This window comes from Pieris napi, chromosome 14 (assembly GCF_905475465.1).
Source record: "Pieris napi chromosome 14, ilPieNapi1.2, whole genome shotgun sequence".
Classification (NCBI taxonomy): domain Eukaryota; kingdom Metazoa; phylum Arthropoda; class Insecta; order Lepidoptera; family Pieridae; genus Pieris; species Pieris napi.
The window spans coordinates 7,343,280-7,369,091 of NC_062247.1; the positions used below are offsets into that span (position 1 = coordinate 7,343,280).

Sequence of the window (25,812 nt, forward strand, 5' to 3'; positions counted from 1 at the left end):
GTTTATAAGTGTTCACAATACCTATATGATTAAATGTTTTTTTACTTTTACGATATTAATAACATACGAACCAATGCAAAAACAATGCCACATTATACAGAATACTATTATCAAAACTTCTATATCTCATTGTATGACTAAAAAAGCCCACTACGTGAGGACTGAGGATGTTAGTGTAGCGAGTTTTTATAAACTATTTCCGTGTTACGTTAGGATACTAACAGTAATGTTATGATGGTGTATATAATTTACGTGAATTTGCAATTTGAAATTAACATTATAACAGAATATAAAATCACGGCTCGTAATCACAAAGTGTAATACGATGGAAATAAGAAGCAGAAGACATCTCATTTCAAATACAGCTGTGTGCTGAATTAGCTACGTGATGTACGGTTGTTATTTTTATTTGACAAAAACGTAGGTATAATATCAAGTGAGCAAACGGAGCTGGAAAAAGAGACCAAAACTCATGTACATATTTGCATAAATTGATTCATTAAACTAGAACAAAGAATGTTCTTACGGTTTTTTCTTTGGGAAGACAAGACACCGAATACTAATGAACTACCAAAATCTCAGTACAAATGGTTTTTCGATAGATATTATTCTCAAGGATTTAATTTCCGCGTTGTGCGTGTTAGAGAACACAAATATACGAGCACTCGTAAATAATAGGAACAAATGAAAACTTGATGGACTATTCGAGTAAGAGTTGGTAAGTTTAATAACCATATACTATTTACTATAAGCATTAATCATAATTCACTGAAGATACTTTTGCCCTTTCCTTTACATTGTTGGCAAAAAAAATAGTAAGCAAAAACATTTTTCAATTAGTTTAAAATTACAATTGTTACCTTCACGAAGATTTTATAAACGAAGTTATGAAATATACTGTAAAATATGAAAACTGTATAAATGTAAAAAAGGTAGATGGTATAAAAAGCAATATTGCAGAATTAGTGTTTGCATAATTCAGACGCTAACAGACGACCAAAGCTCTTTGCGGTGAAACGATGCGAGAGCACGAATCTCGGACGCCTCCACTAGGAACTATATTTTATGTAATTCTCTTTTTAATTATATTTAATTACAGATCATTATTGTTAGCAAACTGTTTATACCCGAACAAAATCGTAATTCTACCTGTAGAATATTATTTTATATCGAGGAAATGCAGCCAGCATTTAAACACTGCCACAGGGACCAAACTTTTAAAATTTGTTTTAGTTCTCATATTTGTCCATTTTCAATTATTATTACTATGTAGGTTAGCTATATTATTATTGTTCATTGCATAGGAAAATAGCACAAAGATAGTTATAATTTGAATACCTAACCTAAAAATAGATCGTAGCTTGATTTTGAGAGAGATTTTGTTCAAATGTCTTAAAAACATGTACTTACTTTCGTTTTGTATTTGTTTCAATATAAACTATATTTGAATAAACTAAGAGATCACGTGAAATCTGTTCCTAACACAATGTTGTATACATAAATAATTTTATAAAATACACATAATATCTGGTAATAGATAATTATATATCAGATTATAAATAAGAGCACAAAATTAACATTTTCATTCATAAGTAAATACTGGTTTCATTAAGCTTTATGTAATCACCATAGAGATTCGAAGATCGAAAGCGATTAGAGAATATAGTTATATGACATGCAAAACCATGTAAATTGCGAACTTTTTTTATAACTGCGTCATGCTAGCCGCTTTCAATAGAACTAACCCACAAACATTTACTCAATGTAAATCAACATAATGAAACAAGGTAATGTAGCAAGAACCAGTTAGTTTTATGAACATGCTCGACTTACTGTTAAAATGTACCAACGATTACTTAACGCAAATTACACAGACTATAGAAGATGTTTATGAATAAAAATGAATTACCTTAGATTTTTTATGATATAATACATGTATGATTAGAGTTAGCCTGGTGCACTACATATAGTGAAGGAAAACATCATGATAAAACCAGCGCATCTAAGAAAATTTGTGGCGTATGTCAAGCGCCGAAGGATGATGATATTTCCCTATAGAGAAAAATTATTACGGAAACAAATACAGAATTCTAAGAACAAGACCTATTTGTAGCTGGTTATTTATGATTCTAGAGTTTGAATGTCTAAGATTGAAACAGTCCGAATTTATGTGTTTTGCAAGAAGTAACTTCGGGGTCATATTGCAATTGTTCGCGTTATTAAAAGTGGTAAACGGTAAGTGGATTACAAGAATCGATCTCAATATTACCAAGTAATATTTTTAGCAGTTTCACCCTCATTTTCTTTATTTTAATAGAAGAAAGTAAGAACTTTTACGGTGTACCACTTAATCTTAAATTAGTAACATGTAGGTACATTGTTGGTAAGTGAGCTTTAAGGTATTCCTTAATTATGTTAAAAAAACAATGGCGCTACAATCTTTTACTTCTGTATCTGTTTCGTGATCTTTTTTTTTTCTAAAAGGCAAGTAGGTGACCAGCGTGTTTAATTATGTGCCTGTCACACACCGTCGACGTTTTCGGTCTCAGGCAAGCCGGTTTCTTCACGACGTTTACCTTGACCGTACGAGCCGGGGTTCGAACCTACGAGTTCAGGAATGAGAGTTGCATGTGATACCACTTAACAATTTATACTTAATACTTTGTAAAAAGCATCCAACGACATTATGTAGCCATTCATTTAAAGCACAAACTACAAAGCCTAGAGATTAAATATCTGCGTTACACCAGTCTGTTATTAAAAAACCTATCGTAATGAAAACACTGAATAACTAAGATAAATCACTTGACACACCATTCATCAAATAACTTTGCGGCCATTAGCGTGAATGTACTTTGTACTTTACTAAGCCGTGAACAATGTAACTTAAGTGTTGTTTATTCTCAAAGTGAACTTCATGTGAATATATTATGTAAAATACGGATAACGCAAATGTATTATAATAAATACGGGCAAAATTATAAGCCTAATATTAATTATAATATATATCGTACTTAGGACCAAATAAACATTAAATTTGTCCTAATTATTCTCGTATGTTAAACTTTTTACAGTTTTTTTTTAATTTTTTAAAAACAATGAGTTCAAATAGTCTGTATCTGTATTTAAGCGAATCTACTCTTTAACTGTATTGATCAATTAAAAGTTTGTATTATCTGAGCAAAAACTTTTTTGCTAGATCGCAATTGTTGTAACTTTTTAAGAATAATGATAAGAAAGTGGCACGAATAATGTGGAAAATCTGCGTAAGAAACTCTTTAAAAGGCTTTTATGGAATGATAAATGTGCTTCGACGTATGTTTATTTTGCAGCTTTCATGATTCTGAGGAAGAAAACTTTTGAAAACAAGTATCGACTTTTATTTACGAGAAACACATTTTTGGATTTCGTCTTTTCCAAAGTTTTCTTGCTTATTCAATGTTAATTTAAATACGAAAGTAATAAAAGGTTTAACTGAATTAGTTTATTTTATCTGACTTACTGAAACTATTTTGGAAAATATGGATAAATTTATTTCAATCATCCGGCCTAAAACGTCTTATGAATGATGCGCCATCTCTGCTTAGCCACTAACCGTATGTATGAACAAGGCGAAAGATATTTTTCAGGAATTTTAGAATTTCATATAGTTTGCAGTATCTGCCTATATATACATTATACGTATCTCATTATACAAATTAGATTAATTTTTAATTATTTTGGACGTACGTTTTTTCTAACGTTAAGTCAAAAGTTAAAAATCATTTATTCATATAGATAACACAATGTACACTTATGAACGTCAAAAAAGAAATACTTATTAAATGCTTTTCATTTTACATTTACTGCCAGTTCTCAAATTAAGGGCCTCGAAGAGAAGAACTGACAATAAACTCTCCAGTCAATCAATCAATCAAAAATAATTTATTCATGTAGGTAACACAATGTACACTTATGAACGTCAAAACTCTTTTAAGCAAGCGGTAAATCTAAAAAGCCTCCTCCTACCTCACTTAATATTTACCGATAATAAACTAAATAAAATTGTAACTTACAAGTGAACAAATTCAATTCCACTAATTACTTAAGTTTAAAACAAATTGGAACAACTTACATTTCTGTTTAAAATGCAATCAATCTCATTTGCAATTGATTGCTTTCGTAAGCGTGATTGCTTTTAATCCCCTATTGAGGAACTGATTGTCTGTTTTATAGGTTAGAGTTTTATTTAAAATATACAAGATATATATATTGTGTATTTTGAGTACTAATTTTTATTGTTAATAAATCCTGTATTTATCTACCAGTGATATATAGTTATACGTAAAAAAACTTATACAAAGTGTAATAGCTACGTTATTCCACTGCAGGTACCACTTCGACATTAGAGAAATGTCATTAATATTACTTGATATAGATTTATTTATTTCTTTTTATTATAAATAAAAAAAATTATATGAAATTAATATTTGCCTTGAACGATGAAAAAGCTTTTGGGCCGTTCTACGAATTAAATTCCGCACCAATTGTTTTAAATATATCAGAATGGCAGTTAATTCTAATATTTCAGTATTTCAAGTAACTCTTGATATATCTGGGTTTTGACATCAGTTTCGGTTTCAAAGTGCCATCAATTCCAATGTTCTAGCTCTACTACCGATGAATTTCTACGAAGTGCCAAACATTAATTGATTTACCCAACAATATTGATGGATTTCTTATGTTATATCAACATATAAATGTATTGAAAAGATCATATAATATGTCAATATTACCTCATCCCGTTTATCGACTACATTAGACTTTTAAATATATAATCTTAAATGGTCTGTTAAATTAAATTTACTCACTACGATTTTCTTAAGTGATGTTTTACGACACATTTTTTACTGAAATTTAAATTAAAACATTTAGTACGTACGTGCAAGGTGCAAGTATCGCTAGCACGATAGCAACCGAGCGCGTATTTACCACGAATATTTTTTTATATTGATAGATTTAATTTGAGAAGTTTTTTGTCTTAAAAAGCATACGAAATATACTATTCTAATATTGTCTATATTGCTCTTAAAATATTATTTCTAGACAATTAAACAGTTACCAATTAGTATACTACGTTACAAACAAAACAGGATCGCGAAAGACAAATGTACTCACTTTTCGAAGCCCAAAGCTCTCCAGCATTAAGAGCGTTGATATACGTTCTCAAATCGGCTTCGCACTCAGGCGACACTGTTCGGTTAGGACTAAGCAATTCCAACCAGTCATGGTGGTCCAATAAATCTTTCATCCACGCCATTCGCGAGCCATTTCGCACAGTGTCATTACTAGCACCCACTGCACTCACTAACACTAAAATTGTCACAAGCATCTTGAATTCACACATATTTGAGCACATCCAATTTGTCTGTTTAATCGCTATACAGACGGATCTCAGAACTTGTCACCCATACTGCTAGTCTGTAACAAGAGAACGTATTAATTAATTAAGTATTCATGACATAAAATGGCGTAAATTTGGGCATGAGATTGATGAACAGGTCTTGTTCATTTATTTTTCTATTAAACAGATGGTATCTTAATATGTAATGCTCCGATTATCAGGAAATCTGATCGAGTCAATTGACCATTGATTTTTATGCTGCTTTGGTTAATATTTGAGATTCCTTCTTTTACCTTTAAAAATCATAATTTGTTTTGATTAGATTTGCTTTGTTATCATTTTTTTATTTCATAATTGAGAATCATTACTTAACGAATAAAAGTACGAATACTTAGTTACGACCAATGAGAGCCGACCAAATGCGCCATCTTGACTTTGCACAGTGCGTTCAGGGAACGCAGGGAAGTTCTGATTGAGTATTCAGTGGAGCATTGTGGTGAGACGTTGGACAGAGTTGGGTTTATGTGATTTGTGGTTGAGTAGATTGTGATTAAGAGTGAGATCGGTGCCTTGACCCCGCTGCTCCTTATAATTGAAGCTAAAGTGTTATTTATAATTTTAAAAGGAATCCATCTAAATAAAATACTGTACGATAATTATTCGTGTCACATGACGCCTGAGCCTGCTTATGACGATGTCCATGGGAATCGAGTGACGATATCTCTCCGACATCTTTATATATGTATATAATTCTTCTGTGAGTGTGTATGTCACTGAACTTCTCTCAAACGACTGGACCGATTTTGATGAAATTTTTTGTGTGTGTTCAAGGGGATCTGCGAATGGTTTAGATTCAAAAATCAGACCGGCAGATGGCGCTGCAGTCGGTACTTTCATACTTTGTTTAATATACTAATCGCTTGAAATATCATACAGGACAAAGTCTGTCAGGTCCGCTAGTATATATATATACTTAACAGATTGTATATATAAGCCCATTAATAAAAAACTGGTTGTATCTTCATGGGCCTATTTTAAATAATTAGGTAATTGATGTCCTAATTTTAATCATCCGTTTTGATAAGATTTACCGGGATGATTTCCAGAAATCGAAAACAAAAATAACATTAAAATATTTACAAAAATAAATATTTAATACACATAAGTTTATATAATATGCGTGAGATAATTTCATAGGTTCTCCCACGTTCTTGGAAAATAATAAAATGAAAAGCAGAAAAGCAGAAAAGCCAAAGAGAACCCTGAAGGTAAATTAATAAAACATTAAGTGTAATTTTAGAAGTTGTCTTACGAGACATTAATAATTAGTTAAGTTAAAACGAGAGCTATAGAAAATTAGAAAAATAAACTAAAGTAAATGTAAGTAAATGCATAGTGTCGTGAAATAATCAATTTGTTATTTAACCAACGTTCTCTTTGTTATAAACTAAAATAAAATATGAATCTAGTCAGAAAATCTAATGCATCAACTAAAACGATTTTCATGTTCTTCTTAACTTCCTTTCTACGTCCATTATCCAAGTGATTCTCTCCTTGAACATTTGCTAACATACGGCTTTGAAGTGAATTTTCTGACAAAGCGCTTCGTTCATATGTGTTACCGCCGGCTTTACTACATATTCATCATATCAACATATGAAGGGATTTATGATAAAGAAGTAAAATCATGTTCAATAATTCAAACAGATATTGAAGTTAAGTTTTTTTTATATGGCTCTGGCACGATTTGTGCATTAGCCAGCGTCAAGTATATGATTTTTTATATTTCGGGCTTGTCTTTAGAAACCGTGTGATAGACCGTGTCCTCATGTACGGTTTAAGCACTCGCCCGATACCGCACAACCCTCCCAAAGGCCGAGAACAAATTTAAATTAAATTAAAACTTGCCCTCGAACCGGGAATCGAACCCGGTACCCCTCACCTAACTGCCACTTAATAAGACCCCTAGGCTATGAGGCCCCCTGAAGTTAAGTTTCGAGCATTCTAAGTTTAAGAATTTACAGAGCATCACAAAAATAACTATGACTGTGAAATATTCTACGCTAATATAGTCTGTGCATTTTTCTATGTTAGCAATACTTTTGTAAACGTATTATATTTTCCTAATTTTTACGTAGGATTATATAGATTATGTATGTTATTCAATGCCTTCTATTCATAATTTTTAGGGCATTCAATGTTTTGTTGTGCTGTATTGTATTTTACCTATTATGTAGGAGAATTTATGCTTAGTAATGTAACAATAAAGGACTTTATAAGGCCTTTGTAATAGTGATTGTAGTGAAGTGAAATAATAAAAAAGTGAAAAAAACGATCCTTTGTTTTGGCATGTTATAGATAATTAATCAATACAAACCTGATTTAGGGTTTTTTGTAAAAAAAAAATTCTAATAAAGCTCTGAATTTCGGCAGATTCACGTCAAATAACTAACATAAAGTCATTTATTCCTATCTCTTGAACTTTATTGATTTAAGTATAATATATAATTTTGTTAAATATACTGCGGTCTCTTGTTTTTTACGTGATAATGATAACAATCAACCAAGATAACACTCAAATATCAGTAGTATCAACTATCACTCAAGTTCAATTACACGCGGTACAGTTAAAAATAGTGTTATATTTTTATTGCGCTTTACGTAATGCCAGTTTACTTATTAACATAATACTGACATAACGTGAATACCTAAAGGTGATTGACCCGATTTCAAAGAGAAATCAAGTATGCCGTTTACCTACTTATTGACAAGTTAACTACCTGAATTATATCTAGAAAATTTGCCAACAAAATTGCAATGTTAAAATCTTATATTAGTTAACGAGGTAGTTATGTCAGTGTTCTTTAATAATTTCTTGATAATTTCAATCATACTGGACGACACGCAGCAGTGTGCTAAGTCAATGTAAAAAGTAAAGGGGTTTGTTTTAAAATTAAATATTTACTACATCTGAAATATCTGCGCCTATAAATTGCTTCTTTTATTTACTTTCATTTCATTTCCATTTACTTTATTTAATATCATTTGAGGTACAACTTACAACGACAGTTAAATTTTTAAGACATATCTTTATGGTGGCTGTACACACTCGGCGAGAGCCTCTCGCCGAGAGTCTCGACCGAGAGGACCGAGAGAAGAGCGCAGCCTGTACACACTCGTTACGTTATTTGTATTTAAAACACCGTTAATAATGGACGTGGAAACCACTGCTGCTGTTTGTCTTTGTGCAATAAGTTATTATAATTTTCTTCACGTTTACCATTAAAAAAAAATTACGAAGCCATGGCGAAGAAGAAGATGGTGGATGGTTACTATGCACCGCAACAGAAATAAGTATTTAGGTTCATAAAGTTTTAATATTATCCAAAATTGTAAATTGCTACTTGTATATATGTTTTACCTTTTGTATGTCATTCATTTATTTTGTACTTTATTTCAGCAGCACCATGGAAAATCAATTGGCAGAGCTAGTGGCAGAACCCTCTGGCCAATTTGATAATTTTACAAGAATGTCTTTAGTCGACTTTCAATTTTTACTGCAAAAAGTTGCTCCGTTGATAACTAAGAAGAATACTCTTATGAGAGAAGCAATACCAGCCAACATTCGCGTTCGTTAGACCACATTGTGCGATACGTCCTGTCACAACCACAGTCATCGAGCAAGTGATTGAACGAGTGTGTACAGGTCGCTCTCGTTTTACTCGCGAAACCCTTTGACTCGTGCGCAAAAAACCGACAGGCGACCGAGAGAGGCGAGACCGACTGCGAGGAAGCGAGGCGAGACGAGAGCTCTACTGTACACTCTCGCCCTCGGCCTGTCTCGGGGTGTCTCGGCGAGTGTGTACAGCTACCATTAGTCTAAAACAGATGAAAATTTGAAACTACTTTCGTCAATTAAAGTTTTAATTTATTTTAAACGTATGCGAATGCTTAAATGGAGTAATGTGTACTTATTTATTCAACACTTCGTAGTAAAAATCGGCACAAATTATAATAATTAAATAATAGAGAAGGCAACGGGCGGCTACGTTTTCGAGCGATCTCTTTCAATTATTAGGGTTTATTGTTTGCCCTAATCATCGATTGGGAATGGAGATGACATATTTCTGCATCTTTCATAAAAAAATATATTTAAGTACGACAAAAACAGTCTCCGTATTAATTAATGCTCCAGAAAAGTAATAACTTCATCGGATCGGAAGGGATTTCATAAATCCACGAAAGCTTTTCCAATTAGGAGAGAAAAATATCAAAGAGATAAAGCGAAATTCTGAGCCCCTGGTTGTTCGTATTAACTCTACAACTACATAAGAACAATGTAGACGTGATAAACCGACAAATCTATCGAGAGATAAACTTTGATATAATAGTTTATTTACAGGATCGTTTGTGATTGTTGTGTTGTATGTCATAAATATTATAATAGCTGTACGCACAAAAAGTTAGAAGGCATGTTTGAACTCGTCAGACGAATATTAAACAAAATATTTAGAACCGGGGTTTATTAAATTCATTATTATACAAAGTAATAAAATATATACATAATTGTTAAACATGTTATTATTATTAAATTATACAATATATTGTGCAGCAAAATTCCTTAAATAAACGAAACACACCTCTCAGACCAAATTAACATTTAGGAAACAATTGCCAACATTTTACCAATAAACCTTTGATATTTTTACCTATATGTATTTTTGTATTAAGTGGTTTAGTGTAGATTAATGTTCGGTGTTGTATGTTTATATTATTTATGTTTCGGTGTCTGGAAGAAACTACTTCATCTCACATCCTGTCTTCATTTACTTATTTAAGATTATTTTCCTCCTATTTTGTGTTATTGTGATGAAAATAAAGTGTTATTATTATGGTTACATCTAGAATAGAATCTAATCTAGGATAGAATCTTAGAAATCTTTCCTAGAAGTTCTTTGATAGATAGAAGAAAATAATATGTAACATAGGGTTACAAGTCGTATCAGAAATGCCGGACAAACCTCACTCAGTCAGGTACATTATCAAATTGAATTTGAATTATCTTCGACGATCAATGGTCTCGTTTCACGATAATGAAATAAACCGATCAAATGGTATTTCGGTATATAAAATCCAAAAGCGCGGACAACTCTTCTTTGAAACCTTTGAAATATAAACGGTTAAACAAGTCTGTTCAAGAAATAACAAGATTTTGAAACCGCAATTTATAAAGTTGGTAACAAAATATTTTGTTACGCAAATTAATTTAAAAGCTGGCGATCGGTTTCATTTTCCCAGTAGGAAATATACCTATATTAATAATTGTTATTATTATCAGTAACTTTAATACAGTTGTAAATTTGTTATCCCTAGCCATTTCAGGTAGACATTAAATTCATGTTTAATTCACACACCCACACATATTGACATTGCTTATTACGTTAGTTTAGTCGTATATAGAGTCTCTTTGAATATTTTCTATCTGTGATGGAAGGCTGAGCACCACAGCATTTCTATATTCCTAATAGAGGCACCAGCCTCTCACAACGATGGTTAATACCTCCAGCATGTAAACCTGTTAAATGCAATATTGTGAAAAGGAAAATAAACTTTGATATAAAATATGATATCCAAAAATTTTAACATACTTTGACAAAACTTTCTTCTGAAAATTCGTTATTTTCTTAAATGAAATGTTGCGTGGTAACTATGCGTATGTTATTAAAATAACTAGGAAACAGGACACACATTAAAAATACCTGTGTGACTCAATTTTAGAAAGTAGACAATTTCGTAAATTAACATAGTGTTACATAACCACGCATTTTGCTATTTTAATAATCACTTTGATGGATTTGTAAAATATGAGAATTCGAGAAAGTTATTCAAAATTAGTTTTTTACTTCTTTTAAAAGAAAAAAGAGTTGGAATGGAGAGACAACTGAGTAGTGGCTAGGGACTGGCACACACAGGCAGAGTTAGCACCCTCTGGACGTGCGTTCGAGCGGTAATGTTTTTTAGTATCTGTTTGCGCAATTAATTCTTACTTATACAGTGAAGGATGCCAATGTGAAGAAATTAGCACGTATAAGACCTCAATATCGACGGCGTATATGAGACACAGAAGGAAATAGATACCGAAATCTGAGGACAGGATATGAAAGCTTTAGTGCCCATTTTATGGACTAAAATTTATGTATTACTAGCTGCCCTCGCGAATTTCGTTTCTCCTTAATGTGATTTTACTTAGCCCACCTTTTTAGTACATACCCACATGGAACATTTTGAACACACAAAACAAAAAAAATTGTCTGAAAAAAAAATTGTGACACCCCTTATAATCCAGGGGTTTGAAAGATAGATAGTAGCCGATTCTCAGACTTATTAAATATGCATAAAAAAATTCATAAGAATCGGTCGAGCCGTTTCGGAGAAGTATGGGAACGAACATTGTGACACGAGAATTTTTATATTAGATGATGAAAAAGTTACAGCTCTTAAAGTATTCTTTACTATTTTTATTTCGTTTACATGTGAATTTTTATATTTAATGATACTTTAACCAAAATCTAATAATGTTGATTGAATTTCGCGAAATTGAAATATACGTAGCAAAATATTTTTTGTGGAAAGCTTGTAAGAGTATTTCAAATGCTTTTACTTTTTATCTATTTACATTTAACAGGTACACTGCCACAGGGACCAAACTTTTTAAATTTGTTTTGATATTCTTTTTTAGAATTTTAGTTTTTTTATTATTACTTTGTAGGTTAAGAAAAGTGTAAATACTGTATACTTGATTGTAATCAATAAAATTTATATTTAATATAGTTGTAAATTGTTTGTATGGAATAGCATTAAGACAAAAGAAGGTCCTTTTGAATGGAACGTAATTAAGAATTTAACAAAAATATTGAACACTTATTATGTGTAAACACATGCTTAAGAAGTAATAACTAATAAGTAGTAAAGTATTAATAGGTTTTGGTTTAAAATTCATACACGGGTTGTACCGGACATCTGACCAGAGATATACATTTGTGTTTCTGCGCATTTGTTCTCTATAATATCTCCTTTACATGGTCAGTCTAAACAGAGATATGACGCCGATTGGGCCCCGACAACATTATTATATGCTTCTTTGGGCGTTAAGTTGGTGTACAACCGGGTTTAGTTCGGGGTAAAACCGGGTTGTACTGTTAGTAATACACTCAACTAATTGATTACAAAGTAACAATGGTAATAAAACCTTTAATGGAATTCGGTCATTTGCATTTTATGGCCTTTTACAAGTGCTATAAAATCTCAATCCTATGAATCTGAAAATTTAAGTATATGTCTAGACATATGTAAACATCATTCGTAGTTAGTTATAATTACTATACAAACGTTTTTTAACAAAAAAATCAATTTTTCGCCTTATGTGACGTTCGTAATAGTTCAGTAAGAGGTCAGTAAGACACATCCAGATGAGTGGCTAAAAGCTGCCCGCTTCGTTTCCCGATACTCGATTGGTGACAGATCTCTACTAGAGTCTGGCTAACGAAAGTAGATACTGGATTTTTTTGCTAACTTTTTATATGACAACACTAAAGTTAGTACGGTCAAAATGTCTTGATATTTTTTATTTTAAATAAGTACATATTAGTTTTAGTTACTTTAGATAATGTTATTGTTCTTTTACAGATAGTCTTGAGATTATTAGCCAACGGTTATGAATTTAAGAAAAACAAATATGAACGTTCATTATTAATTGAACGATATGATATAGCTGCATGGAGACATCGCTTTTTGCGTACCATTGCATCGAAACGTGCAGAAGGCAAGCCAATAATCTACTTAGATGAAACTTATGTCCACAAAACCTATAAGCCTAAAAAGTCAATGTATCAATTTAGTAAGTCAAAGTATCAAAGTGAGTTGTTCCAACTTTCCTTTTTACTTTAGGGCTGCCATGCTGATATTTTTTAAATTTGCCGCGCCCTCGTTCAGTATCAACTTTCATTAGCCAGACTCTACCGGACTATTATGAAAAAGACTTAGACTGTTATGAAAAGTAAATCGTGTACATGCTTGTGGCATGAGACAATTTGACCAGAAAAACTTTTGTTATGTATGATATATTAGTGTAGCTTGACTATGGAAGTCGAAAGGCTCAGTCGTGATGAGATCTATATTTAAGTATCGTGGTTTGAATCAACTGTTGTACTGATTTATAAGTATTGAATTTAAAACCATGTCCTTCTCATATTGTCAATTTTAGAGCTTAATTATGTTACTGATACTTAAAACAACGAAAATGTTATTCAAGGGAATTTGTTGTGTGCATTAGATGAGGCAGACTTGGTCTGTTTTACTAATCTTATTCTGAAGTTTATAAGACATGTGTAACCCGAAATATTATATCATGAATCGAACCAAAATCACCTTATTGTATATTATATAATCACTGTAACTAACGGGAAATGAATCGGTTCAATTACTGGCTATCATTCCTTCATCATTACAGCAAGCGACTCTTTTGAGCGCTCCAATTAAATTTCTTAATATTCAAAATTCGAAAATTAAGCGATTGTTTCGCTAATGGAGTTGGATAATTTACGCTGTATACCCTTAATTAAAAGTAGAACAAAAGCAAATTGGTATGCTCATAATTCATTTAAATTATAATTGTCCACAGACAATGGAAGAGTCACGTCTACGGGCATAAAGGCTGCGAAATTTATTTTATTTCGAGACATTAAGGAGACCCAGCCGCGGGTATACGACAAATTGTTGTTTAATTTTAATTACATGGAACAGTTAGGAAAATTATTTGTGGGTATAAAATTACATTTATAAAGGAGTTAGAACTGAATAAAATAGGTTCTGTTGTCAAACAATAATAATACTAAGTCTGTTTAAACTTGACTTGACTAGCTTGCTTTAACTTAAGTAGTGTTACCTTTACTAGTAGTGGAATGGATTTAATTCAATACATTATATACGTTGCTCTAATAATATAAAGTTCATGTCAATCAAATAGTTATTTTATCGTGTGTCTTTTACAAAAGTTCTAATTACTCTAGAACATGTCCTGTTACAATTGTTCGAGCATAATTTGTATTTTGGTTGAATGTCCTAAACAAAAACCAATCGGTTTATGAATAATGGGAGCGATAATTAGCTGAAATCGAAAAAGATGTTAATCCACGAAAAGATTAAAATGAGATTCCATTGTTTGGCGTTGTTTTCGCTTAGCATCACAATGGAAGCTTCGAAGACCAATTACGAATCAGTGGGAAAGGCTTTGCCTCGGTTGTGTCGCGAATACAGGATGAGGTGGATTAATATTCTGATTTCAGAGCCGTGTTTGATGTGACGCGGTGCGAAAGACAAGCCTCCTTCTAATTGATGTTTGCATTGTTCAAGCATTATTACAAAACGGGGCTTGCCTTGTAACACGAAATGGATTATCGTAAGGATTAATGCGGTAATCTAGATTTTAGGTGTGCACAAAATTTGTATGAAATATCTACATTTGAGAACCGATGCGTCATAGTATTTTTGTATTTTCATACTTATTGTTCGAGCGATCCTTCCATAACATGAGTTTGCGTATTGAGTATAAAAGGTGTCATGGTTCGACATCGTTACTCTTTAGCATCAAATATTAAAGCGTTAACCAAATTTTAGTTCTATTCGAGCAATTGGTGATTCGTAACAAAAATCAAATCAAAAAATCATTCATAACACAAATACGCCAATACGTCGAATTGTTGTTATCTCTTTCTTGTAATTTGAAGTCGGTTTTACAGTATATTGGAATTTAGCAACCCTATTTACATTTTTGATGATCATAACAAGCTACCTGCATTATTAAATGATTTTGACTTAAGCAAAGTAAGTTTGTTAATCTTACACTATATGTTATTATGGTAACAAACACAATACTCTCAATATTCTAAATCTACGTTTAATAACAAGACTTAGTAGTTATATAAACCAATATAAGACAGATATAAGGAAGGAAGGATGGCGACGTTTGGAGGAGGTCTTTGTCGAGAGACAAGCTCATTAGTACTAGTAATAGTAAATAAAAAAATAGCCTAGATGAAGTACAGCAATAAAGGCTTATTTAATATATTATTATAAAAAACAGAAAGGTATATCAAATCGTATTTAAATCTATCTTTTGAACTAAAATATTTTGCAATCAATTCATCAAATGCCACATTATTATAATAAAAATACGATTAATTAAATTAATTTCTCATTACAATGGTACGTTGTTTTGCTAAATCCAACGTTGTGGTTAGTTGTCACTGTGTAATTTCACATCGCATGTTGAATGTTGCGTAAATATTTAGGTGCATTCGCGCAAAGCTTGGGTAAATTTGATAATCCACATTTCAAATGGATTACTTAAATAATTAAATTTGTTGTATACGTATATGTACGGTCACGCTTCGATTTATGGCGAAATATTAATCTTTCTGCGCAAATTCAGTCGACAAAAACTAAAAATCTGTGTGAAGTTATTCAGTAACTTTTTAAATTGGTGTCATTAAACACAATTTTTTAAATTAATTCCCGACTTTAATTCCGTTATTATAATTTTTCATTTATTTTATAACGCCATATAAATATGGATTTTACTGACAGTATTGCATTACTTAAATGGTTTATTTTAGCTCTTAGTTTATGTAAGTATAGAGAATTGAAAGGGCAGTGACCTAGTGATAAAGCATCTATCTATAGAGTCTTCAGTATTAAGTGGTTCTTGCTCGTTAAACGCAAGGAAGGGATATAATAGTGAGCAAGCCGATATGTCTATGGGTAAAATTCAGGAACTAAGGAAAGGTAGACTGAACGCTATTTATGAATCCTATATGACCAAAGATGCCAACTATTCCGAAAGATCGCAATATTCCAGTAAAAACTAAAAAAATATTGGTCGAATCACTAGTGTTCCCCATTTACTAATACGGCGCTGAAACTTGGACTGTGCGAGCATCAGAAAGGAGGAAAATAGATGCCATTGAAATGTGTTAGAGGCGAATTGCTTAGTATTCCCTGGAGGAATTTGTCAATTCTAAGATAACTACAAGTGACGAACCGTGTTTCTTCAGTGTGTTATCAAAGCTTCTTCGGACATATAGCACGCAGATGTCCCGATAACTTGGAGAAGCTTGCGGTGTGGTGACCGGTAGAGTGGAAGGCACGAGACCCCGACGTCAATCTCCTACCGTCCAATGAGGACCGACCAAGTTAAGGTCTTCACGGGTATTACACAGGCGCTAAGGCTTGCCGAAGACAGGAGATATGCAACACCAATACGACCTTCAGCAATGAAGAACGCGATTAAAAAGAAAGCGAGAGTTATAATTCACGCTATAACGTAGGTCTCGATTCCAAAATCAACGATGTGTGCACAGAAAGATGGTAGCATAACTTTTTTTGAAGAAAGTATATTTTTTCCCGATGGGGTATGCAGAGACCACAGATGCATGCTCGTCGGTTATGGGTACTTTTAACTTGTCCCGTGTCTAGTACCGTCTGGATTTGGACTAGGTATGTACGGCAAGGCCTACCTAAACCGATTTTACCATCCACGGGTGTATGTATGTTGTATCCTGAACAAAGTATTGTACCATAGTAAAGCATATAGAACGTTAATTATGAAGTCAATTTATTATGTTTTTAACAAAGCTACTTATAAGCAAGTAAAATTTGCCTTATTCGTATCGGAAATTCTGTTCGAGGCTCTATTTCAAAAGCCACATATCAATTTCAGAGTTCAATAACTCGTTCCTTTGAGGCAATAAATTATTAGTTTGTCAATAGTTCAACTTTGAAAACGTGCTTAAATTCTTTGTAGAACGATAATTGTCGATATTTTGTAGTCAATGGTTAAATTTTATAAATTCTATTCAAAAACTTTACAATAAATAGGTATAAAAACTTGTATATACGGTCTTATTTATAAAAAATGTGTAACAAAAGAAATAAAACAGTCCTTGATTTTTGTGAAAGTGCTACTCTTTACGTTCAATTAAAATAAGTTTCGATTTCACGGACTAAGAAATCACATTTTATTTAATCTAATTTTGTATTATTTGCTCCTATTAGTTAATCCTATCGAATGATTAAAAAGTACTTTTTTCAAAAAGCAATAAATGTTTTATTTCTTTGATATTCAAGAATACTGTCTCATCAAATATAAACAACGTATTAAATTCAGAAAGGAGAATATTTAGTTACGTGATTACGATAAGGAGGTATCGGTTAATTCATGTTGCAAAATTACCGCCAGTCTTTCGACAATAAGTGAATGTAATATAATCGAATCCGATCGATTTGGAAACACCCAAATCTGTATAATTCAACGCTATTTTAGGCCAAGTGTTGACTATTTTTTAATTACTTTGTATATACTAGCGATACCGCCCGCGGGTGGAAATTTATATTTTTATAAATAAATATAGCCTATTTTTTTTGTTAGTATAGCAATGTTGACCTAGTGGTTTCAACGTGTGACTTCCATCTCTAAGGTCTTAGGTTCGATCCCCGGCAATGCACCAAGTTTTTGTCGATGTGGTGAAGGAAAACATCGTAAGGAAACCTGTATGCCTTAGATACAAAAAGTCGACGGCGAGTGTGAGGTACAGAAGGCTACTTACTTACCTAGTAGTTGTAGTTATTATTACTTTATCTATTTTATAATTAGGAAGCACTCGAGCCAAGATTAAATCTTGTATAAGATAATATGGGCCTTAGATGTTTTGAAATGATTTAATTTTGTTACGGAAAAAAAAATTCATTTGTAATTATTTTGCACACATAAGAAACAAAAAAAAAATGCATCGTTAGAACGCATATCTAGCTGAATTTTTCCAAATTCATTCTTACGGGTAAGTGATTTTATTCTAACTCATTCTTGTCTATACACAAGAACTACTACAATGAAGCACTTTATAATTAATGAGCCTCTTTGAATAGCTCCAAATTCAATATGCCCGAATATTTGCTCGGAGATTGTGTACTTTACAACTTTAGCTGAACGAAAATATTTATATTTCCTTTTGAACAGGAGAACGAAAGGTCAGTTTAATAAGATATGAGATGTCTTTTGTTGCTCGTCTGATATTCGGTAAAATGTTCTGAATGTAACGAAACCTCTGGTTATGTATGCGTTTACAAAGAACGAGGAATATAAAGGGTAGATTTATGAAAAAATTCAAAGTCTGAAATTCTTTCGTCCGAGTTCCATATTTAAAATACCTACCAAGGTATACGTTATCATATTTTTATATGGAAATTACATTTGGAAACCGTTTTTTCTATTATTTTTTTATTTTGAATTTAGAACATCTCAAGTGATAACAGCAATAATTTTAATTTCTCGTATAAGGAGGGAGCTTGTAGTTTATTGTTTATCAGAATGCCAAATCGTAAAATGACTGCTTCACGACTGATTTGCGCGCGACCGCCGCTGCGAAAACCGCTGTGAGAGTTCGAAAAGTGAGTGACAGAATCGCAAGGCTGTAATGTACTTTTGGTTATTATTTAACTATTTACACTAAATACATAACAATAATGTTTAAATTTCAAATGGGAAAATAATTGCTTTCAGTTGATATATATATATATATATATGTACTTAGTATCCTAGTAATATTTGCATTACCTTCTTTTATTTTTCCTGAAAACAAAATAGATTTTGCTTTTACGACTTTGTTCCCCGGGGCAAGCGTTATGTTTTTTATTTCGTTTATCAATTTAAATCTGTTTTGGCTTTGTATATTGTCTAAGTATTTTCTTTTATAATATGGATATGTGTAGCTCTAAGATTACTTATTAATAAATAAATAGACTTAAGGTATGCGCGGTATAAAATATAAAAGCGATCTTAATATCCAGCGCACAATAAATCGAATTAAAAATAAATTAAGCTCGTTGGAAAATAGTGGAGGTCTTCCATTTTTCCCCGGGGAAATATGTACACTGTGTTCAATGAAGGATCATATTCTCTAAGCGTTAGCGAGAGGAATATAAAACTCTCTGTTTATTATTGTTTTGCTTTGTTATCGTAAGACGGAATTGTAGATATTCACTGAAAGTTTTGCATTTTCGAGTTTAAAAGCTTTTATATTGTCGGTTATAAAACCTTTAACCTTGGAATGCGTTTATTGCGTTGAAAATCGAAATATACATTCCTCTTTTGTGTGTGTAACTTGGGCACCAGTATAATACTTTCTTGTTCCACTTTTCTGTTTTTCTTGCCATGTGCCCCACCCATTTTCACTTAAGTTTTTTTTTGTGACATCTGCTACCCTAAGGTGATCTGCTACCCTACCTTAATGATGTATTCTTTATTTTATCTGTTCTTTTCCCTATCCTACATCGTTGAAACTTAGTAATCACTAAATCCCCACACTAAAACTCCATACTAAAACTCCATACTAAAAGTTCTTATATTTTTAGAAACCTAATAATATGTTGCTCATATGTATTCTAGTGACTTTCTGTGCGGATGAATCGAGATCATAAAGAGGGGTTGTGTGCGTGAGCGGAAACCCTCGTGGACACAAATAAAGTGTTGAAATGGCGAATTACGAATCGACCGGTCACATAAGGTTGATTCATTTAAGGGTCGTAGTGGGAACTGCGTTAAAGATCCTTTGACAACACTATGCCATTAGGGTATATTATAATGAAACCAAGTCCAAAATATATGTTTTTTACGGTATAATCTCAATTGTAAAAACTATTTACAAAAAATCAGTTTTATTCTACGAAAGTATAAAGAATAGATCTTCTTAAACGTCGGATTATGTCGCATTAAGTCATCGAAGGCAAGGCCAAATTGCCAAATTCCATAAGTCAAATAGAAATGGGTAGTAAAAAAACTCGTATGCGTGTGATGTAACGACACGTGACGCATGCTGCAAAACTAACAAATGGTGAAAGTTCATCGCTTTAAGCAATGTGACCTCTGATATAGACAACTTCCAATATTTATTTATGTACTTATTGTACATGTACCAATAGCACCATAAACAGTAGAGCGAAAATTCAGTATGGATTATGGGGCGGAGCAACAACGCTTAGAAGAGAGTTTTAACTTTTGTTGGCATAGTTACATGAAAGTTATAATTATACCAAGGGTAAAACGTAAATCGAAAGAACAGATGTAATATATACTCAAATAGGAGAGATTTTTTTTTGTGATATCGATCCCAAGTGCGTTGCCGATCTTTTAAGAATCGGTTCGCTCATTTCTTGAATTACCCTAAGTCGAATTGGTTCATTACGGATGGTATTATGTATCCGTCTCATGTTGAAACTCAGCTCGAGGTGTCACTCCGAAAAACTCCTCTGAACACTCTCCATGGTAAATGTGGTAGGAGATGGAGAGACACTCCACATCTCTTCGCATTTATAGAACAACAGGAAGCTAACTCATAAGAAACGATTTTTATTGCTGCAAAGATTCTAAATAACTTGCCATACAAGTAACATTTCCTAAATAAAGCCATTGGAATTGTAAGGAAATAATTAAAGTTATTTCTCATGTTTTAGTATGAAAAATTAAAAAACTGAAGGCTTTCTATATTAACCTCAGTATAGATAGAGGCTGTATACAATTTCGTATTCTACTGTAGTATTAGGGGGACTATTGTGAATGGAATATAGTGTAGTCCTCTTTGACAACTAAATCCCTGCTTTGAAATGCTTAGATCTCACGACTGACGGCGGATTTAAAGCCAAAAGCGCATAAATGTGCAAATATTCCAAACCAGCTTATCGTAAAACCTTATACAATTGCAAAAATAAATAAACTGTGTATCTGCTATGTTCAGCAAGTTAAGGAAGCGGGATTTATATAACTAGATCTATGAATTGTCAGGCTGTGAACAATGGTGTTTTTTTGGTAGACCTATTTCTACCAGCCTACTGACTTAGCGTGTAGTTATAAGTTATATATATTTCTTTAAAACTATTTTGATTCTTGTATTATTGGTGTAGATATTATTGTATACTTCTATCGTATAAGTATTAACTGTTAAGAATATGTAGAAAATAAATAAATTTGGTCGATAAATTATTTTTTATTAATTGATGCGTCAAATAACAATTAAAAGGAACAATTAAAATAAACCTCGCCACTCTTATTTCATTTTGTAAATACATAAATGTAACATTTATGTATAAAAACTAAACCTTCAAAATTATATTATATTCCCCACTGTTATATGTACTTTATTAAGATATTATAATTTTTTAATGTGACCTGAGGTTCTAATGTAGTTGATATGACAGTCTATGTACCCAAGTTCTTAGACTTCGAGATTGCTAAATATTTGTATACGTTACATCGTTATAACGTTGCTCGTACACTTTTTATATGGGTTAAGACTTTCAAATACAATAGTCTTTACTTGTTGTCCTAATAAACAAAATCTGGGGCATTATCAACTTAAATTGAAATAGAGCGGTAATTCAACCTGTTTGCTTTTACGCAATGAATTGGCAATGTTCGGTTCCGTGGTTTTAATTAATTCGGTTATGACTATAATTATGCGTATCGTATGTATTAAGTGTATGTAGGCTATTTTTAAATTAGTTTAACAATAAACCTCGTTGATTTCGTTGATCATTTACGTGATAGTTCTATTAAATCGGAGAAATCGATAAATTTTGTAACTCATATGAATTTGCACACACTTAACCTAAGCTCATGACTTAATCGCGAAACTTTTTATTGTATTTTATGGTACGCCGAAATGTGTACAGAACAGAACTAAGATGGCAAGTTATTGAAAAGCAAATATATAGTGCGCAAAACTGAAGTAAATCGAAATAATTATTAAATGAAAATGTACGATATAAAATAAGATTTCTCATTCGTTAATTGTAACTAAATTTAAATCGCTCTAATAATTCGTAGTACATATTATCTGCACGACTCTGTCATAGTCTATGGTTTGTTAGCCAAGAATTGGCGGTTATTTAATATCTGTTTGTGGTTTCGTATTATCTCACATTTAACTCGAACTACTTATTTATATGATACTTATAAAACGAAGGACATAACTTTTATAATTTAATCTCATTACCACTAAGTAAAAGATGATGAGATAAGTAAAAGAAAATCCACTTTTGAGTTCGGGCTTAATAATACTAGAAATTCATTTATCTTCGAAACTTTTCTTCAAATTAATTATATCAAGAAACTTCATCGAAAAACGTCAGAGCTTTCTAAATTTGCCAAACGTTAACAAGAGTAGCACATAAATTGGATAAGATTGGGAAAAGTATAATTTAATTTGGATTTTATATCGAATATTGATATTGTCTTAAATAAACATATCATAATTCATATATTTTATTAATTAATTTATCGTACGCTATTTCGAATTTTTATCTCTTTCCAAAAATGTATCTTTCATTTAATATATTAGGATCTTAAGTATTTGTTATCTAACATATATATTATATACTATATTAGCTAAAATACCTTAAAATTTGATATAAAAAAATTTGCGTACAAACCTTTTAAAATTTAAAACTCGTATGCACGCGGAAACCACTTCCTCCTAAACAAGCTCTTATTAGGAAAATGTTACGCGAAAACACGGAATACACAGAGTTGCGCCTGAGTCGACGTTCGTGCGGCCACTGCGCCTGCAACAACCATCAAACCGGTATGAAAGTGTGCTACATCAAATTAATTTCATTTGCTCCGCGTTGCCCTAACATTTGCCACCTATTATGACAACTACGGATTTACGTAATAACCCATCTTAAACGATTTCGTAGGCAAGATCGTTATATTCGAATAACCCCATTACGTTCTTGCGTAATAATTACTTAGTTATTATTTAAATTTAGGGTTACCTTATAATTAAATGTGGAGAGTACCGTTACCAGATTTAAGATTTATACCTTTGGTAACCATGGTAACACGGTATCTATAGTTCTTCATTGTTTTATCTTAAGGTAGAGAAGGTATTCCAAAGAGAAATAATTACATTATTTCTCCAGGAATCAAACTAAAAATAAATGTTAATAAACAAATTATACCATACCATAAAACGTTATGGGATTAACAAAAAATAAACGTGTCAATTCATAGACATAGACTTAACATTTATTGTAAACAAAAACACACACACATAAAATAACAATAATCGAAGGAAAAGAGACCACAGCAGCTAGTTTGCGCCTCAGTCGCAAAAAATGAAAGAAAAGAAATGTAATAATACTTAGTAGGAAAAAAATTATATTAGTAAAAGTTAGCAGTGTAAGTACCTAATGAAGTCTTGTGTAAAGGTGTATTGTAAATAAAATAAAATTAAAAGTTTACAATAAGAATAATTGTTAAGAACTAGATAATTTTTTTTTTATTCCACACTTCTTTAAACTGAAAGGTTATCTCCGAATCTCTCTCTAAAAGATATTTAATTACATACCCTTTAGTACCCTTTCAGTCATTAATTAATCAGACCTATTCTCTTAAATACTAAAGATTCACGTCGTGAGCGAGTGACAAATTATGGACCCTTATAAGGGCGAAGAGCGCTGGGGTCGCATTTAGGTACTCCTATATTAAACACGAGCACTCGACAAAACCATTGACATAATTCACAAAAACTGTGCCACATTTTCGCTATACACCTCCGCTCATTACTCCGCCGGGAAAATTTCATTAGACAGTCTCTGTTCTAAGGGGATGCATTAATTGACCTGAATGAGAACTTAATGTTGAGGAAATATTGTAAAGTGCGCAGTGTTAGCTATTAATTAATTTTAAGCCTTAAGATTGTGTGTTTCCACCCCGGATGTGTTCTCATGGATTTAGATTTTATATGAAGTACTAGCTGGCCTGGCGAACATCGTACCGCCTAACAGACGATTCTTTATTTTTTTTTTTAAATACTTATTCTGCTATTCGGGACACCGGTCTAGCTAAGATTAAAAAAAAGTTGATAAGACAACAAATACATTATGTCAAAAAATAAAAATTTACCTTCCCGGAACCCCTCCACTAACACTTGAACTTTATGATATGGTATTAAAGTTCAAATTGACTTTTAAGTATTATTACGAATATTATGTATGGGAATATAGAAAAATGTTGTTTTTAGACTTTTTCACTCAATTTTTTTAATTTTTCTCTCCGTAAGAACCATCCTCGTACTTCAAAGAATATTATAAAAAAAGAATTGGCTAAATCGGTCAAGCCGTTTTCTTGTTATGTCGTGAGTCGTGACAACGGAAAACGGGTTTCATTTTTATATATATAGATTAAAAGTTGCATGTACAGAGACGATGTGTTATAACGAGATCCGTAGTTAGATAAGCGTTTGGGTAAAGTTTGACAAGACAGCGATATCACAAATAAGACAAAACTTAGTCTCTCATATTTTCGTATGGTGCCGAGGAAATTTGAATGGTATTCAAAATTCAAAAATCATTTTATCATATAGGTAACACTTGACTCGTCAGTAAAGAAATACATATTAATGCTTCTAATTTTACATTTAGTGCCAGTTCTCAAATCAAGGGCGTAGAACGGAAGAACTGGAAATAAACTCTCCGTCACTCTTTTGAATCGCCATCTTTTTTTTACACAACGTTTGTAAGGAGCTGCAACCGTTACACCATGTTCCACATGACATTTAAAGTAATTAATAATAATAACATAAATTAAAAACAAAGACTTGTCCTCTATCAGCAGGAGGCATAGTGAAATAGGAGCACGCACTTACATTCTCGTGGGAACAACACGCAAACACATAGTCGAAATAATTAACATCACCGCATACACGAATTCAAGTACGACCAGTCACCACAAGTAGCACCCGTTCACGAGTATGACGCATTGCCAGCCATCGGCCCCCTCGCCATATTTTAGGGAGAGAGACAACCCGATGCATGGACGCCGGTATAATTAGTGACCGGCGGTAGGTTGATGTGCTGGAGATGCGGTGTTAGAGACGGCTCCTAAAAAAATATACGACTTCCCGAACCAACAGTTCCATTCTTGAATTTATATACAGAAAAGCTTCTTCAGATACGGGTAATAAAGTGCCCAAGGGGCATAATTCAAGGATAATTCATTGAGATATTCTTAAGAGTTGGTCCAGTGGCTTCAGCGTGCGACTCTCATCCCTGAGGTCGTAGGTTCGATCCCCGGCATACCAATGGACTTTCTGTCTGAGTGCGTATTTATATTCGCTCGAAAGGTGAAGGAAAATATCGTGAGCAAGACTTGGACTTGCCTTAGACCCAAAAAAAGTCGATGGCCTATGTCAGGCACAGGAGGCTGATCACCTACTTATATTTATTGCCTATTACATTGATATGTGATTATGAAACAGATACAAAAACCTGAGGCCCAGGCCTAACAAGATTGTACCGCCACTGGTTATTGGTAAGAG

The 25,812-nt window shown here is 32.4% G+C and overlaps 1 protein-coding gene across 1 annotated transcript in view; it reads right to left on the reverse strand.

Moving 5' to 3' along the window:
• LOC125056140 (nose resistant to fluoxetine protein 6-like) overlaps nt 1-23,059 on the reverse strand; it is a 63,516-nt gene extending 40,457 nt beyond the window's left edge. The window contains exons 1-2 of the mRNA XM_047659104.1: nt 22,922-23,059; nt 5,158-5,460 (exon numbers count right to left, since the gene is read on the reverse strand). Coding sequence (XP_047515060.1) covers nt 5,158-5,398 — 241 coding nt within the window. The 5' untranslated portion in view covers nt 5,399-5,460; nt 22,922-23,059. The remainder of the gene's footprint in view (nt 1-5,157; nt 5,461-22,921) is intronic.
• Nucleotides 23,060-25,812: the final 2,753 nt, after the last annotated feature.